We start from the raw sequence: 20,011 nt of genomic DNA, 5'->3' as shown, positions 1-20,011 counted from the left end.
GAGACTAATTTCGGCTATTTTTGTTTATATTGGTTAAATACATGTGTAATACATTAATATTGAAAGATTAGATATTTTTTTTGTATATGGTGTTTTATTCAAATCGGACGGTCCAATTTATTTGAAGAAAATAAACTACAAATCGGAGGGTCCGAGGGTCCGATTTGTTTGAAGAAGAAAATAAACACCAAATCGGAGGGTCCGATTTGTATTTTTTATTTTTTTTTAATTTGTTAAAATGAAAATCGGACGATCCGATTTCAACATTAAAATTTTTTTTATTTTCAAAATTACAAATCGGACCGTCCGATTAGAATTTTTAACTTTTTTTATTTTTTTCCAAACTCAAAACGAAGGGTCTGTTTTCTGCTGACACCATATATATGAAAAACATCTCTCTTCTTCATAGTGTTGTATTATTACATTTTTTTCTCTATATCAAAAATAAAAAATGACTAATTTTTTTGGTTGTCCACAATATCATGATTGGATTAATATGTAGTAAATCTGAATTTTATTTAAATATTTATAATTAATTAATAAATTATTGTACGTATAAAATAAAATTCGAATATAAAAGATTAATTTCTAACTAATTGTTACATGCAAGGCAAAATTTTAAGTCAGTTAAAATTGAGAATGAAAATTAGTAAAAATTAAATTAAATTTTGTATTGTATTTAATATAAAATATGTTAAATTATATTATTTTTAAATATTATGTTTAGTTTAAAATAAATATAAAAAATAAATTTAAAATTAAAAAGTTAATAAAAATATTTTTAAAAAAATATTATTAAAATTTTAATTTTTAATTTTAAAAATTTTAAAATATGTGTGATTTGTATTTTTTATTTTTTATTTTTATTTTTTAGTATTTTTTTTTAATTTTGTAAAGAAAAAATAAAAAAATAAAAAATTATATTAAAAAATACAAATAAAAAAGTACTCTTAGTCTCTTCTATTTTTATCTTTTAGAAGTATTAAAATGACTGAAATGGTGTATTTCGAAATTCGAATTTCTTACTACCAATCACCTAGATACAGTCTTTGGAAAAAAACCTTATGTTTCTTTTTTTTTTTTTTGGACGTGAAACAAACCTTATCTAAAGGCTTGCTTGATTTAGTTAGTTGGGTTGGGCCTGACGCAATTCAAGATCCAAACTGGAAAATGAATCTAACTCAAGACCACAAAGAGAACATGGCATGCATCTATGGTTGCACATCAAGTTCAAGCCCACTAAATAAACTAATTTTGATCAATCACGTTAGCTAACCCTAACAGCAAGACATGAAAGCTAAAGCCATTCACTTTAGCTCATATTCACCCTAACAGAAGCCGAGCTTAGTTTAGACAATGAAGATCTCTCCAAAATTTGTATAAAAAAATTAATAGTATTAATACAAAAATATAGCTCAATTAGTTTAAATATCACCTTTTTATATTAAGTTTGTGAGATCAACTCTCATTTTTTTTGTATTTATTCAATTATTTTTAATTTTAAACTTTAACATTTTGGATTTAGATTTTTATAAGTTTCATAAATTAAAAATTTTATTGACTTATTCATACAAATTAAAATCTTATTCTCATTATCAATAAAATTTTATAATTTTATTGTCAAAATTATTTATAGAAAAACTATTTTTTTATTCGTATAGTTGCTTATTTTACAATAACATTTTAAATTTGGATTTCAATAAACTTTTACAAATTAAAAGTTTTATTAGCTTATTTATACCAATTAAAATCTTATTCTCATTATTATTTATTATTCTTATTATCAACTAGGTTTTATAATTTTAATGTTAGAGTTATTAGTTGTAGTAAAATTAATTTTTTTATCCATATAATTATTTATGTTATATTTTTAGTTATGAATTTTTTTAAATATTTTATAATATCTATCTATATAGTTATTTATTTATTATCATATTAAGAATAAACTTAAAAATAATTATATTTATAAATTTTATTCCAATATAAATATTATTATAGAATTTTTGTGTTAACACCCCCCACCCCCAATCTCTTCAAGCTCCGCCGCTGCACCCTAAACAACTCTTATGTTTAGAACAAAAGTTAATTCATAGTAACCACTTTGCATAATATCTATGCAATCAATAAACTAATTAGTAATCACTAATGCCATATATTTTTAGATTCCCGTTTTTTTAGTAATTTTATTAAAAATAGGGAGATTCGAAGTCGCAATCTCCAAATAAGTATAAAGAAACTATGTCATTTGAGTTATAGTTCATTGATATTTTTTAGAAATTTTAATTAAAGATAAAAAAACTAATTTTCATCTAATAATATAAAAAAAAATTATACAATTATCAATTCATATATGACCACATCAACAAAACTAACTAATTTTTAAATTCATAACTTAAAAAAATATATATAATTAGATAAACGTTAAAACTTTTTATGTTAGTGTCTCAAGAGTAACTCTAAAAAAAATTGTTTACATTTAATGCTACTATACCCAATATCTAACTTATTTATATTTGAATGAATCCAAATCAGATCCTATTGGCACAAATATAGGGATAACACAGTCAACAAAAAAAAAATTATGCTACATTTATATTAAAATTAATTAATAAAATTAGTCACTAATATAAAATATATATTAGAATATAAATACACATTAAAAAAATAAATTATACATATATTTATACACAAATACATTAGTGACTGATTTTAGTGACTAATTTCGACGTAAGAATAACAATTTTGCTAAATATATATATATATATATATATATATATATATATATATATATATATATATATATATATATATATATATATATATATATATATATATATATATATATATAACATGCTTTTAGATTATTATCTTTTAAAACACGGATAACATACCTTTAATCATTTTTTAAACATGTATTATAACACAACTTGACTACATTGTCCCAAACTAAACACAATCACTGTAAGTGTCAACTAGTAATAATAGCCCAAATGTTTATCTTGGTTAGAAGATAATCCAACATAGGACTTTGTTATACTATATTTTAAGAAAACCTCATAGATAACAAACAAAGTGGAGGATCAAGAGAATCAGAATCGAGATTTTTGAAAACGATTTGATAAAGATGCGTGTTAATTATGTTTTGTATGTACGCATGTCAATAGACATATATATTCCATTAACATTTTGTTTAAATTCTAAATTATGTCATTAATAGACTAATAATACTGTTACTAAATGGACAAGACACGCATGCTTAGCTCACAATATTTGAACTGTGGCGAAAAATGAACAATCCGAAATTGAAATCAAAATACTTGACAACAACTAGGACCGACAAAGGTACATACAAATTCCATTTTATAAGAGACTTGATCAAAAATAAAATATATTTGGTATCTATCATCAACAATTAACAATCCATATTCTTCGTATGTTATCATCGTCCACTAAGATGAAGCTATTGGTGCATGCAATTATTGACCGCATTATTCACGACCACGTATGGTTTATTTAGGAACGAATTTAAATAATTATGAAGTATGAACAATAGTCCTTTTTTGTTTCCTTACTTAACCATTTTCCTTTTGACCTTTGACTCAAGAGGTAATGCATTCAATGGATAAATATTTTAGCCTTATTAAATTTTTATTTTATTTTTATTTGTTAACATAACTTTTTTTAAAACAAATTTTATTAGAGAGCCACTCAAATAAAGATGTCAAAAATATTTTTTTAAATATATTTTTTAAAAATTAAAATTTAACATATATAATTAATTAAACTGTTATTTTTATTAAAATTAGACCGAACAAATCAATTTAATCAAAAAATTAATAAATTTAATTTTAAACTAGTATAAATTATTTTTTTTATAAAAAATAACTGCAATATCTATATTATAAAAAATAACTAAAATACTCCTATTATATATATATTAATTTTGAAAATTCTAAATTCTAATTCTATCACGACAGAAAAGAAAAAAGCTAGAATTTAGGATTATCAAAATTAATATATATAATAAGAGTATTTTAGTCATTTTTTATAATATGGGTATTGTAGTCATTTTTTATAAAAAAATTATTAATTTAAATTGTTTCAAAATTTGATTCACTATTTCTCGGTCAAATTAATTTGTTTGGCCTCATTTTAATAAAAATAACACGATTTAATTGGTTATATGTGTTAAATTTTAATTATAAAAAAACATCTTTAAAAAAACGTTTTAAACATCTTTATCAGAGTGACCTCTAATTTATTATGCTTATTTTTCTTTTGAGTTAGTTATGTTTATCTCTTTAACAGAATCATTTAAAAATTCTGATTATTTTAATTTATTTTAAAATTTAAAATCAATTTAATAATTAATATAAATAGGTAGTTTTGTCCTTCCATAATATAATACAACAATATACAATAATAAATTTTTATTTTTTTTATTCTTTCACAATTTTATTATGATATTAGAGCCGATTCTTCATATTTTCTTTTCTTATTTTTTCACAATTTTTTATTTTATTTTTTTAAGCTTGTTTTGACTAAATTATTTAAAAAAAAAACTTGATATATCTATATGAAAATCGCTTCAAACAAATTAGAATGCGCATTTCATTCCAAGAATATTTACGACAAATATATTGAAAACTCATTCATTTGTTTTTTTTTGTGTAAAATTAATAATTAAAAATTATTAAATAATAATATAATTAAATAAATTAAATTAATTAATAATTTTTTAATATTAATTTCACATAAAAATAACGGTACCTCTTATCGTTATTCCATGCAATACATAAGGCAAAACGTATATGACTTATTATCTTTGGAATGTTTCTACAAAGTAAATGACTTAATGTATGTAATAGCAAATTTATAATGTATTACGGCACATATAAATGTAACAGCAACTTTACATGTATAGTTGAATCTGTGATTTGGTCGGTCATTCATCACGTTGGAAAATCCAAATAACCAACGTTAGCAAAACAGTCTTTGTGGATTATTGGAAATTGCCATGATTTATGAATAATTAACGGGTACCCATCATAACACCGTTCAATTTTGTTTCCTTCACGTTCTCTGCATTCATTCATCTTCACACATACATCGCCATCATCATGAATCATGATTTCATTTCCTAGTTCACTTTCACTATTTCAGGGATTAAATCGCATAAGAAATTCATTTATCACATACTCATATATATAATTATTAAATAATTTTAATATATGTATATTTTGACTATCATGTGATATTTACTTAAATAATCACCTTATAATATGCCATTTGATTTTTCTTTTGGATTGCACCAACAAAACAAACAACCAAAATACACGAGAGGCCACTGAACCTTGACGTGTCCTCTAGTTGATTCAATCATTTTGTCCACGTGGCACATCATATATACAGAAACGAACCTACATAGGACAATGGGGATTGGGGACACTTGCTCCACTCTCATTTCAATTTTTTTTAAAAAAAATATACATATCTAATATATTTTTATTTTAATTTTTAAATAATCTCACTATAGATATAAATTAAATTTAATTATTTAAAGTCTAAAATTTATTTTATTTTTTTATTATTTTGACTATTAATTAAATTAATCAAATTTATTTTTTTTATTTTCAAATTTTAGCCGTCATTATTCATTTATTCTCTTAAACCCTCTTTTTAATTTCATATTTTTAACTTTTTTTCTGTTTTTTATCTAGTGGTTATCTTTTATTCATTAAAAGATAAATTTTAAATTTTCTAATTTTTTTATATATCTCTCTATGACTCTATGTATTTTTTAATTTTATTATTTTTTTTATATTTTCAATTACAAATTTTAATTCAAGCAATTATAGTTTAATTTAGGTATTAATCTAATTTTTTATTTTCTTCACAAATTTGTATATTTTATTTTATTCTCAATTTAGTGATCTTTATTTTAGTTATTTTTCGTTCTATTTTATTATATGTAATTATGTTGCATATAAATTTCTAAAGCTAATTGATTAATTTATTAATTTAGAGTATATATTTTTTATTTTTAAAAATAATAATAAAAAACATTTTAAAATAATAATAGTTGTTTGATTACATATATAAAAAGAGAGACATTTAATCAAGTTGATAATAAGATAATTACTTAACATTTTCAAAATATGAAAACAAGAAAAAAATATCTTCAAGAGTTAAAAAAAGTTAACACTAATGTAATTTTTTATTTTTTTATATTTAAATAATTAATATGTACTTTTATTCTTTTAAATTTAGATTAATATATTTTTTAATAATAATGTGTATTATTTTTGTTCTCTAACATAAATTTTTTAGAGTATATATATGATCAGACCAATCATATTCCACTCAATTTTACCCTAAAATAACCATCAACGAAGTTACATTACTTACATTCATTTGCACATATATATATATATATATATATATATATATATATATATATATATATATATATATAAACTTTTTATAATACTAAAAATAGTATATAGAATATTTGTCGTTTAATAATAATGATGATAATAATAACTTCTTGATTCTAGTAGTATTACTTAACTAACTTACTAACTCACTAAATTATCAATATTGACGAACCGGGGTAGTTTATATTTGAGTAGAAATATAGAATAAATTTTTTCCATACATAATTTTCACCAATTACGCAAGTAAAAGTGCAAGTATAATATGGATGAGAAAGACTTAACATGAAATTATACTCCCAAATGGAGAAGAGTTGTGGAGTTGGGAACTTGGGATTATCGAGTTTGCGATGCCTGGCTTCACAAGAAAAGAGAACGATGGTGGTAGTTAGGTGTACATTAAAATTAATCGTTAAATTTAGTTATTAGGATAAAATATATATTAAAATATAAATATATATTAAAAATTAAAAATTTAAATACAATCGTATGAAGTTGATAATTGAAAGCTATTAAATAATTTAAATGATTTGACTAAATTTTTATTTAACGATATTTATTTATTAATTTTACGTAAAATTAACTGCACTTAAGTTTTTATCATATTAAAAAGAAATTAAAACACATATATATTCTATATACAAATACATTAGTAATGACTTATTTTAATAGCTAATACCTAATTTAGTGTATAAATAATATTTTTAAAAAGAAAATATTACATACACAACTTTATTTATTCGGGCCAGATTTAACATACAGTCTTTTTGTCTGTCTCCCTTTTTTTCTTTTTCTAATTAAAGTTATTTAAATATTTAAATTTACATTTAATTAATGAAATTCCACTAAAATCTAAAATTGGTTAAAAGTAAAAAAATAAAAATATTTGGTAATTTAATGTGTTTTTTCATTTATTTTACTATAAAATTAGATAAAAATATTTAAATTTGTATAAATTAAATAATAATAATTAAAATATTTTTCAGAAGTAAATATTTAATCGGCATTTAAAATATTCTAGTGCTGATAAAATAATACTTGAATATTATTATTGACAAAATAATTTTTAAATAATTTTAAAATTTAACAAAAATAACTAGCGTCTATTATTTCCATTTCCTTTAACAGAAAACATTAAGATGGCTAAATGAAGAGATGACATAGTATATTTTACTGAAGTTTATAATGACATAAAATTTTAAATTATTTTAAATCAATACACAAGAGAGTCTCTAAATAATATAAAAAATCTTAATATAATCTTCTTTTTCTGTCCCCTATTTTTCAAATTAGTGAAAACACACTATACACACTTCATGATTATCCACCATTTTCATCACTCATCAGCCATCACTCATCATTCTCTTCTCTCGCAAATCAACAATTTACACACTCGCAAAGAATTATAGATGTCTGCGATTCACCGCCTCAAGCTCTGTCGAGACTCCGTCTACTGCCATTGAGTTCATCTCTGTGAATTTGGCGCTCAATCTCTTTTTTTAGTGTTGTCATTTCATCTCCATGACTTCGTCTTTCTTATTAAACCAATCTGTCTTCTCCTTAGTTTCACTGCCTTCGTCCAACCAATATTTCCGACATCTCTTTTTGGAACTCTGTTGTGGTGTCCAATTCATAAATTTTTATTATCTTTTTTATTTTGTCTTTTTCTGATTTTTATTCTGTCAGTAAATTGATTTACTTTTTTCTATTTTTGATACTATTTCTTTGATTTTTTTAATAAATGTTGTAGTTTTAATACTAAAATTTATTGCTTTACCTTAGCTTATTGGATTGATATTTAAATTTGAATTTTGATATTGTGTGTTTGTGTTTATTGGTATAGTTTTAAAAATTAAAAAATATTATTTTGTAATTATATATAAATTCATGAAAAGGTCAATTTTGATACTGATAATAAGGTTGATGTTAATGGAAAAGAGACATTTTTTATAGTGGGTGATACGAAAAAAGAGAGGTAGAGAATAGAGAAAAAAGACGAAAAATAAAGGAGAGAGAGAATTGTTAGTGGTGAGAGGTAAAGATTAAAAAATGTTACGTGATATACTCCGTTAGTCATATTAGTGTTTTTTATTAACAGAAATGAGAGTAATTTATCTATGGTCATTTTGTCAAATTTTAAAAATATTTAGAAGTCTTTTATTAATAACGTTTTTAGATACTATTTTATCATTATTTAAATTTTTTGGACATCAATTTAATAGTTACTCTTAATTTTTATATATATCCTTTTATATAAAGAATAAATAAATATACATAAACATTAAAAATCACACATATAATATTCATAATTTATTTATAATAATTGTTCACATTAAAATAAATTTATATAAAATAATAGTTAAAAATATTAAATAATTTAAATTACTTAATATATTGTATATTTATATCTTAATTATTGTCTTTATATAATTAAAAATAGCTTGGATAACCAACTTTATTTTTTATAGGTTATGGTTTAGACTTTAGACATTGCAAGGTTGGAGGTTGTAGGCAATGTTTTCTTGCTCGGAAGACGTGACACGTGTTAAGAGGGAAGACAGAGGTGGACCCACTTCACACCAACACTCTCAACTCTGATCGCCGATGTTTCCTTTGTTTTCTTCTTCCTTACTCTCTCTCTCTCTCTCTGTTTCAATTACTTGCTTACCCTTCACTCAACCTAACCTATATGAATTATTGAATTCTGTTAGAATATCAGATATATAGATTACTGAAGTACACTATTGAAATTAAAGGAGATACAATAGTTTTTCTTTTCCCTTCCAGAGTTAGGAGATAGATTCAAATTCAAGACGTCGAAATCAATATAAAAAGATTATATCATTTAAGTTATAATTTGTTTATGAGATACAATAATATTTAATACATACAAATTATAAATACTAAATCTTTTTGATAAAAGAATAACTAAAATATTATTTATATATTAAAAATTAATTTATTAGTTGATATTTTATGTATACTACTTAACACAAGTTTTAGGATAAATAATAAAAAAATATAATTAAATAATAAAAATATTAAATAATATAAATAATAGATATATCGAATATTTATTTTATTAGGTATACGAATAGTTATTTTAATATTAAAATTTAGATGATTAATTTAGATATATAATATATTTTTATTTAATTGATAGTTATTCATATTGTTCAAAATGATCATCGTCTGTATTATTATTCAACCAAACAACCCCAACAATGAAAACAAATGAATGGTCTTTCCAAACATAGAAAATGCAATGAATAGAAGAGAATTTAAACATTCTTCCCTGCCTCCTTGGTGGCAGGACTCATTATTTTGTCGGGAAAGTAAAAATATTGATAAATTTTATCTAAAATGATTAAATTCACTTTTTATTTTAAAAGAATTTGATCTATATAGTATTGTACCAACTGTGAATATATGACAATAAGTCGTTTAATTGATTTAACTTTATAAAATTGTTATATATCATGTTCAAAAGCACTAAAAATTTCATTGCCGTTTTGCCTCCTTATTTTTTCTTTCATTCTTTTTTCTTTTCAATTTGCCACCTTGAAATTGTAAACTACAACAATGTGTCTACTGCGGTCCATAGTTATCACATCTAGCTTTTTTTTTTTTTTTATCTTCTAAACCTATCACATCTCATGTATTGATTATTACTATGATTTTATGATTATTAAAGTCCAAAACGGCAAAACAAGCACACAAAATCACATGACATATCAACCTCAACCATTCAGACAAAGATTCTGCTGCCTGGAAGAAAGAAAAGTGGTGGAAGTGGGAACACCAGATTCTTTTCTTCACACCATTGCTAAATGCTAATACTACAAACAACGTTACCCTATGTATATATGTTGTTTTTTATGTGCTCCTTTGGGATGTTGGGGCACAGTTTCCCATCGTTACTACTCACTTTTACTTTTTCTATTTTTATTTTTTATATTTATTTATTTTTATTTTTTTTCCATTATTTATATTCTTGAGTATGTTCTCTTTGACTAGTCAAACCAACATGACTGATCCCTATGAATATGATGTTCATTCTCATAACCCCACAACTACAACCATGCCCCCACCATATTATCTTTTTTTTTTCCTCATCCTCCCATCTTTGATGAAATTAAAATATCCTCAAAATCATGTATTTTTCAGACACATGTTATTTCAACTACCATCTTAACGGTTGTGTTTGTTTATAAAGATGAGACATTGAGATAATAACACAGAAATATAAAATCGTGTTTAATAGAAAAGATATGGACAGAAATAATGTGTTCAGAAACACTAAATTAGTGTATTTTGTGTTCATCCTGACAAGAATAACACGGAGATACTAACAAGAGACACAACTTATTTTTTATTTTTTTTATTATTCTTGTTATTTTTTCATAATAATATTTTTATTATTATATTTTTCATCTCAAATTTTTTGAATAAAAAAATAAGAATAAATTTGATTTTTATAATTTTTTCTAATTTATTATCAAACAGAACACAAGAACACAAAATTTTGTATCTCTGTTCATAAGTATCTTGTCTTATCTTGTTTTCAGTCTCTTATCTTATCTTATTCTCGAAAAAAAACCCAGCCAATAAGTTTACTATTAGAAACTAAACAAATTCATTTAATTGTATTATCGTTCTAAACATTTTTTTTTTCAAAATTTAGCCAATACAGAAAGAATTTATTTAATTATCATTTTCAACGTAGTTACACATTCTAGAAAATAATAATTAAAAAAAAGTAATTCAACTTCCAAAATTATAAGAATTAAAACAAAAATTATTTTTTAAAAAATAGAAACCATATTTCTCAAACACTTTATCATTATCCTGTAGTGGTGGAATTCATCAGTATTATTCAATCTATTTACTGGTCAGTGGTCACTTTGAATACAATAGCTAGATATGAACTAGGAACCCTAATGGTACATAGGGTGCACCCAAAGCTAAAATTCCGTGGGATCCAAACTAAAGTATGTGAAAGTGGAAACAATGATTGTACATGCTATTATTTTCCACAAGTACTCGTAAAGGATAATGATTAATTATAGTATATGAATTATTGATCATTATTATTATAGTTAGTATCATAGTATTTCCGGCGAGTCACTACTACTCTATAGAGAGAATCTGATGCACAAAGAAATGGAGGCACAACAAAGCACTCAATTTGACAATTAATCATACATAGTACTATAGTAGTAGGTATAGTGTCATATATAGAAACCATTGTTCTACTTTCTCTTTTTTCTGCTTGTGGTTGAGATAATAATTAAATAACTAATTAATAATTTAAACATAAATAATTCCTATGATTTGATTTATACTCTTTTTTTCGTCACGGTATTTTTAGATTTGTAAAGTCAATAATTAATTCGTCACAGATCTAATTAAATTTTATTTTAAAATTTATCATTAAATTATTGACTAATAAATTACTACATATATAAAATAAAATTCAAACTCTCAATATTTATTTAAATAAATTAATAAATAACTAATTATTAGACCAATTTAAATTGATTCAATTTAATCTATATTATCTATATTTAATTCTCCTCGTCGTTCATTATTCCCCGGGATTTGCACCTAATAATAGCCATGATTTGTTAGGTTAGCAATTAGTAGTTTGGTAAGATATTACACGTTTATCTTAATTTTGTTACCGCAGATAGAGAATTGAAATAATGTGCTCCATGATTTATCTAAACTTAGGGCTTAATTAAAAGTTGAGAAAATGCAATGATGGATGTGAACTTTCCCGTAATTATTTAATATCTTGATTAAAGATTATAACTATATATGTCCTTGTGGAAAAAATAAAGGAGACGGAGAGTAGTACATTTAGTTTGTTCAATTTATCTTATCCTACCAACTTTGTTCTCTCTTTTATTTAATTAATTATTTTTTGTACCAACTATAAGCGACAAATTAAGCGCCATATATGAGAATATTATATATATAACTAGTTATAAGATAAGACAAGATGGATATGGATTAAATAAAAGAAGGAAACGAAAATAATGATTCAAGTTTCTGCATTGGTAAATAATGGCAACTGGCACAGAATGATTTCCCATATGTTTGGCGGATCATCAGATGAATCTCACACTTTCTGTTTTGCCAATTCTTGTTACTTACAGTTGGGAAAACAGACCCATCAGTCAAAATATATATATATATATATATATATATATATATATATATATATATATATATATATATATATTATTTTTTACGATATCTCCTAACTCGACAGGCTAAAGATTAATCCGCTGATGGTACTGAGCTCCAGTCAAGAAGTTGTTGTATACACAAGGTGAAATTCGAACTTTCGACACTTACTTAAGTGGATTAATGAATTAACTACTAGACTAATCCAATTCAATTTCAATCTATATATATAGTACTGTTTTTTTTTTCCGAGAAATTTATTTCTAGTGTGTTTTTATAGCGTAAATTATACTAATCACACTTAGGAGTTTAAGTGCGAAAACTAATTTTTAATTAGTTAATATTAATAAGTTTTTATTGTATTTTTTATTTTTAAAAGTTTAAAATTTAAAATTTAGGATAATATTAAGTGCTCAATAAAAAGAGATAAAATTGTATAGTGTTGGGAGAAAGAAAAAAGAAAAGAAATGAATTTAAAAAAAAAAAAGTTAGTTAATTAATATTAATTAAAAAATAGTTTATTTCATTCTTAATTGGATTGATACCGTCAATGAACTTAATGGTTCAAGTTGGTATCTAAAATGATTTTATATTTTAGAATGCACAAGAATAGGATTTTAAATTACTTAATCAGGGGCTTTTCAGTACTATATGTTTACGAATTAGCATATTCAAAGATATTCATTTTCTTCTAGTTAGATCCATGAATGCATGAATCATGATTATTCATGATGATGACGACGAAGATGAAGATATCAATTATTATTATTATTTAAGGCGGAAGGTACAACATGGATATTATTATATATATGCATATTATTTAATTAATGCTATATATATATTTGTAAAAAAGAGAGAGTATATGGATGGTTGTTGAAGAGTAGTGAAGTGAGTAAGTGACTATAATGGGAAATAATAATGTGTGGGGAAGTGGAAATGGGAACAAAGGTTAAGAGTGGATCCAATTAGTGGAAGTTGAGTAAGACAAGTCAGTGAATACTGTAGGCATAGATTATTATTATTATTTATCATTATCATCATCAAAATATGGGACCACCCATATTACATTAAAGAGCCAAAAGACCAAACCAAGTAAAGCAAAATTGACTGATGAATTCAGGGATATTGGTGACACTGCTCAGTGGCATACTACTATTATAGTAGACAAATAATTGTTATTAGTACCCTCTATTATAATCAAGATTATTATTCATGTTGATTAGGTTATTATTAAGTTATATAGTAATGATTTTTTAATTTTTATTTAGAATATTATGGCTGATCTGCTTCTTATTAAATAAAAAATACAACACTCTTTTTTAATCAAAAGATTCGATTATTTTATTAATCTTTATAATTTTATTAAATTTATAATTAAATTTTTATATTTTTTGTTATATAATTAGATTTTTATATTATTTGTAATTTTTAATTATATTTTTCGTGTTAAAAATATTAAAATTAATAAAATATTTTTTAAAAAAATATGTGATTAAAGACGTAATTAGAATTTTAATTGTAGGTATTTTTTAATCTTTTAAAAAATATTTTGTTAATTCTAACAATTTTTTATAATGTCTGACAGAGACTTAATTATAAAATTAAAAGTAGTGTAAATATTTAACTGAAAGAAAAAAATATAAAAATCTAATCGTAAATTTGATAAAATTATAAAGACAAACAAAATAATTAAATCTTAATTATACAAATTTTAACTATCAATTTATTATATTTTATATTAATAGTTTAAATTTAATGTTTAGAATACTCTATTTTTTAATTTTTCTTTCAATTTTCAAAAAGTCATGTTATCCTTATTTTATCTTAAGCGTATTCTAATTAAGAAAATTTTTTCATAATTATTTTATCAACAATATATGAGTAGAAAACAGTTAATAACACAGTATCCAATTATATAGTAGTTAATATGTATTTTTTTCAAAACATGATTAATTAATGAGAATTCACAACTTCTAATAATGCATGTTTGGTTAGTGTTTAGTAGAAATTGTACAAATATAAAAATTTAGATATAATTAACTTCATATAAAATTAATAGTTAAAAATTATTATATAATTTAGTAAATTTAATTAAATTATTATCTAATAATTTTTACCTTATACTACGAATAGAAGTGTATTATGAACTAGGTACTTAAATATGATTGTTATGAACGGACTCCACTGAAATCGAATCAATTAGAATTCAACAAGATTTAAGACACAACCCGACACTAAAAGCATTAGCTAGCAAGGAAACAATGAAACATGTACTGTTGTATTGTACATAATACATCCCATGTAATACATAAAATGAAAACACATACATGAATAATGAAATGGGGGAACAGATTCTGTGAGCACACATCAAAAGGATGAAAGAATATATCATCAAATGATCCTATAATATCTGCACATACATCTGTGGCAACCTGCAATTGGAAGTTGGAAGAAAAAAAAAACTATTTAGTAAATTTTTTTTTTCCAAATGAATATATATAGAGTCCAACACAATCTAAGTGTAAAAAGCATCCCACACTTTTATTTATACTCATAATTATTATCCGATAACGTTAAAAAGACAAAAAAAAAAATAATTATTCAGTTAATTTTTATAATTTTATTAAATTTTTTATTAAATTTTTATATATATTTTTTAATTAAATTATTATATCATATTAGATTTTATAATTAAATTTTTATTGTGATAAAAATATTAAAATTAATAAAATATTCTATTAAATTATAAATAATATCTAGTTAAATTATTTTATTAATTTTAATATTTTGTCATGATAGATATTTATTATAAAATTTGATATAGTATAAAATTTAATAAAAAATTTAAAAATTTAATAAAACTATAAAATTAATTAAATCACAAAAAATAAGTAGAATTTATCTTATTTAATTAAATATTAAATAAGGTAAATTCTTATTGTTTTTTACTTAGAATAGATAATTAACTAAAACTTTTTTGTAAAATAGAATAGTAATTATAATATTAATTATTATGTTCATATATTACAAAATTTTCTAATATATTATATAAGGATTTGAGAATGGAGGACCTGTGTCATTGTCAAGGGTGTCCCCAACATAATTAACCACAAGTCCACATCACTCGGACATTCAACAAACCACCACAATCCAATTTTAATTTCTTTTTCTTTTTAATTTCTTTAATTTTTATCTTTCTTTAATTCTTTCATTTCAATAATATATAGTAATGTTTGTTTTCCTATGCCATGTTTGGGTCCCATTGCATCATCATCACACACATCCAAAAACATCCCTCTCTATCTTTCTCTCACACCAAATCAAATCTCTGTTCTGCTTCGTGTTTAACAAGGAAACAATAGTTTAATTATAGTGCTGTTCTTTTCGTATAATTAGGAAAGATGTTCTTTGTTTCTTTAATTTATGGTAGATAGATTGAATATTAAAAAATAATTATCGGAAAATGACGGCAACTCTCATTTTTATATATATGGTGGTCACCTCAAGGAAATAAATAATTAAATAATTACAAATACAAATTCTAAAACAGAAACAAAAGTAACTAATTAGTGATCTTGTTTTAAAAGTAATTTAGTATATGGTGTTACTAATTAGTATAATTATCATAAATTTCATCTAACATTATTGTTTTGAAAAAAGACATTTATTTTATGGTGAAAATTCAGGTGCAGTCAATTTCACGTAAGATTGGTATCTGAGAGCCGTTAGATAATTTGACTGATTTGACTAAATTTAAATCTAATAACTCTTAGGTATCAACTTCACATAAAGTACATGAGTTTTCACCTTATTTTATTGCATATGGCCATATGCCAAGCAAAAAATAGTAACTAATATTACAAATTGATATGATTAATTGGGTGTAAGCTAAGTTTAAATTTGAATTTGCATATCAATACCATCAAATAAAAGGGTTCTCTCTCTCTCAACTATTAGTACACAAATTTTTTTTTGGTGACACTATTACTACACAATTAAATATAAGTATTAGGTGACAACGTAACCTAATATTGATGTTTTATATTATGAATCAAATTTACAAATTGTGAAATAAATTCCCTCGTCCTTCTAGTATTAGGTGATGACCGAATCCCGAAACCCGAGACTACAATTTAGTGTCATTCATTTACGAAATTAAAAAAAATATTGTGAATAATCATAGTTTTTTTAAAATAAAAAATCTAAATATTAAAATTTATTTTAATTTTTTTTGTAGCTTCTAAATATTTATTTAAATATTTACAAAAATTTAGATTTATTAAATAAATCGCTTGTTAAATATAAAATCAATTTGTTATTTATAAAAATATAATAATTATGAATTATTTTTATTATATTTTTAAATTATTTAAAAGTTATTTTATTAATATTATATTTAAAAAGATTTTATCAACAACTAAATTTTTCGAATACTAAATTAATGGTGAACCTTAATAGAATAATGCAAGTGTGATTTGGCCTTTTTCAACTATCTTGAGAGGATTTTTTACCCTTTCTATGTATATTTTTAAGGAAAAAGTCGGAATTATGCATACGGGGTCATTTAGTGAGACTTGTAGTCAAATCCAACTTTAAAATCATTTCTTAGATTCTTTTGAATGTACAATTTTAGCTTGTAGCCCTTTTTTATTTATTTTTTAATTATATTTTATCAAAAAAGATGAAATTTATAATGTTTAAAGATTAAAAGAATAATATTTTTTAATTAATTTATTAATCTGTTTAAATAAATATAAAAAATTTAAATTTTATTTTATAAATACTGACTAATAATAAATTTTTAAATAAAATTTAGAGATGCGATTAATTAGTATTTGATATATTAAATTAAAAGATGTAATGAAAATAATTTTTTTTGTACGGAAAAATAAAAGAGAAAAATTAAAATATAAAAAAATTTATATATAATTATTTTTGTATAAAATTAATAATTAATAATTATTAAATAATAATTTAATCAAATCTGTTAAATTTTTTAATAATTTTCGAATATTAATTTTATATAAAAATAATTATAGATAAATTTTTAATAGGAAATAAAATAAAATAAAGAAAAAAGGGGGGTGGAAGTGTGGGGACTGAAAGGGGAAGGAATGAGTGTGGGGTCCACGAATAGTTGAATCCACGCGAGAATGCGGGTCCCACAGGAGTTGTCAGAGACTAAGACTAGTGTTTGTTGTATGAAACCGTTGCAGAAATCTGAAATCTGAATTGGGTGGGTGGTGCTCACTGCTGATTGCTGAAAGCAACAAACACACTCTCTCTCACTCCATTTTCCCTTTCCTTCCTATTATTCCTTCTCTGCGTGCAAGCCATCTTCATCCACAAATTATTTCTATTTATTTTCATTTCACTTTTTATAATTCAAAATTTATTTTAATTACATCTCTGTAATTTAATTAAATTAAATAATCAATTTTTGTAAAGATTAATTTTAAATTAAAAATACTCATCCGCAGACTGAGTGAAAAACAAAAATCCAAAATTAATTAATGAATAATGTGTATTTTTTTTTTGTCTGTAAAATTTTAAAAAATTTAATTGCTAGAGGTACATTTAATACAAATAAATTTTTTTTGAATAAAATAAAAATAAATTAAAATTTATAAATATTTTTAAAATTGTTTGACAAAATTAAAAAATATATATATACTTTAACATGAAATAATCAAATATTTATTATACAAAAAAAAAAATCCCCCTCCTCTTTCTCACTCTTGGGATTGGCATTTTCCTATGCCTCCTTGCTTTATTTACATATAAGAACACTTGAGATGTGCTTTCTATTATCTCCACTTTGCATGACTTCCTAGATAAACCATCTCTTTACTTCTCTTCTCCAACCTCTACTCTTTCCCCTTTTTCTTTTCTTTTTTAGCTTCTTTTACTACTTCAAAAACACATACACCAAAATTAAGAACACTCTCTATATCTCTAATTTCAATCCAGAGTTGTCTTATTAATTAGACTCCATAAGCTTTAAATTTTATATGGATGGATCCTTCTAGTGGACAACAGAACCACCAGGTGAGTGATGAGACATATATGTACCATTTCATGTGTTCCAATCATCACATGTTCCTTATATTTATTAATTGTATACCATAATTTTAGCCGTTGATCTTAATTATAAAATTCAGTAATTGATTTTTATTTGTTTGTTTCAGCAAATGGCAAACAATAATAACAATCAGTCACTAGAAAGCATGATGTTGGGTTGCACAAAACAAGAACAACAACAAGAGAAGAAGCCAAGGCCACAACCAGAACAAGCATTGAAATGTCCAAGATGTGATTCAACAAACACAAAGTTCTGTTACTACAACAACTACAGTCTCTCACAGCCAAGGTACTTCTGCAAATCTTGCAGAAGGTACTGGACAAAAGGAGGAACATTGAGGAATGTTCCAGTAGGTGGAGGCTGCAGAAAGAACAAAAGATCATGTTCTTCTTCATCAAAGAGAGCTCAAGATCAATTACCCTTTAACCCAGATCATAACCCTCTCATGAATTCTCTCCCTCCATTGTCATATGACTCTGAATTCACACTTGCATTGGCTAGGCTCCAAAAACAAACAGGTGGTGTGCATCTTGGTCTTGATGACCACCATGATCTCTCAATGTTGGTGAACCACACTAACACTAACACCAACACCACAACACAACAACAACAACAACAACAACAACAAGGATTCTTGGATGCACTTAGAAGCAATGGATTCAACAGCAACACCATGCATAGTGATTTGTACTATGGTGGAAATGGGGACATGGGTGAGGTTTATAATGAGATTATGCTTCCTTATGAGCAAGAAATGAGTGTTGAAACAACTCAAGCAGTTACTGTCACAACCACAAAGCAAGAACTCTGCAATGTTAGTTATAATTGCAATAATACTAATAATAATAATAAGGTTTTGTGGGGTTTTCCATGGCAGATCAATGGAGAAACAAACATGCTTGGAGATATTGATTTATCAAGAGCAAGTTGGAATGGTAATGGTCCTCTCACTACTCCATTATCTTGGCATGGACTTCTCAATAGTCCCCTAATGTAGAACAACAACAATGGAGTTTAATTAATTAATTGCTACCCTTTAATTTCTTCTTTAAAGTATCAATTAGTGTTAAGAGTGTTGGGTTGATTAATAGGAATTTGATTCACTTGAATCACCTTTTTTTTTCTCTTCTTTCTAGGTTTTATTTATTTCTTGTTTGTTTCTAATATTTTTTTCTCTTTCCATCAAGCAAATGTCAAAACTTGTGTTATTATCTTTTTTTTTTTAATTGGAGAATAGACTAATGAAATTCTAGATTTGTAATGGAGGTTAATTATTTGCTTATGAAATGATAAATTCCTCTCA

General features: G+C 23.7%; 1 protein-coding gene across 1 annotated transcript; it reads left to right on the top strand.

Annotated features, from left to right (window-relative positions):
- The first annotated feature begins 17,887 nt into the window (after positions 1-17,887).
- On the top strand, positions 17,888-20,011 carry LOC112786551 (dof zinc finger protein DOF2.1). Its single transcript, XM_025829923.3, has 2 exons — positions 17,888-18,674; positions 18,815-20,011. Exons 1-2 carry the CDS (start codon positions 18,642-18,644, stop codon positions 19,703-19,705), a joined length of 924 nt encoding a protein of 307 aa, XP_025685708.1. The 5' UTR covers positions 17,888-18,641; the 3' UTR covers positions 19,706-20,011.

Source organism: Arachis hypogaea, chromosome 3 (assembly GCF_003086295.3).
Source record: "Arachis hypogaea cultivar Tifrunner chromosome 3, arahy.Tifrunner.gnm2.J5K5, whole genome shotgun sequence".
Taxonomy (NCBI): domain Eukaryota; kingdom Viridiplantae; phylum Streptophyta; class Magnoliopsida; order Fabales; family Fabaceae; genus Arachis; species Arachis hypogaea.
The sequence above is the reverse complement of the archived record's forward strand: the minus strand, read 5'-3'. Positions and strand labels throughout refer to the sequence as shown.

Excerpts from the sequence above, each read along its gene's own strand:
- LOC112786551 (XM_025829923.3), top strand. The coding sequence starts at position 18,642 with ATGGATCCTTCTAGTGGACAACAGAACCACCAG. Across the intron at positions 18,675-18,814 it reads GTGGACAACAGAACCACCAG|CAAATGGCAAACAATAATAA; the intron begins GTGAGTGATGAG and ends TGTTTGTTTCAG.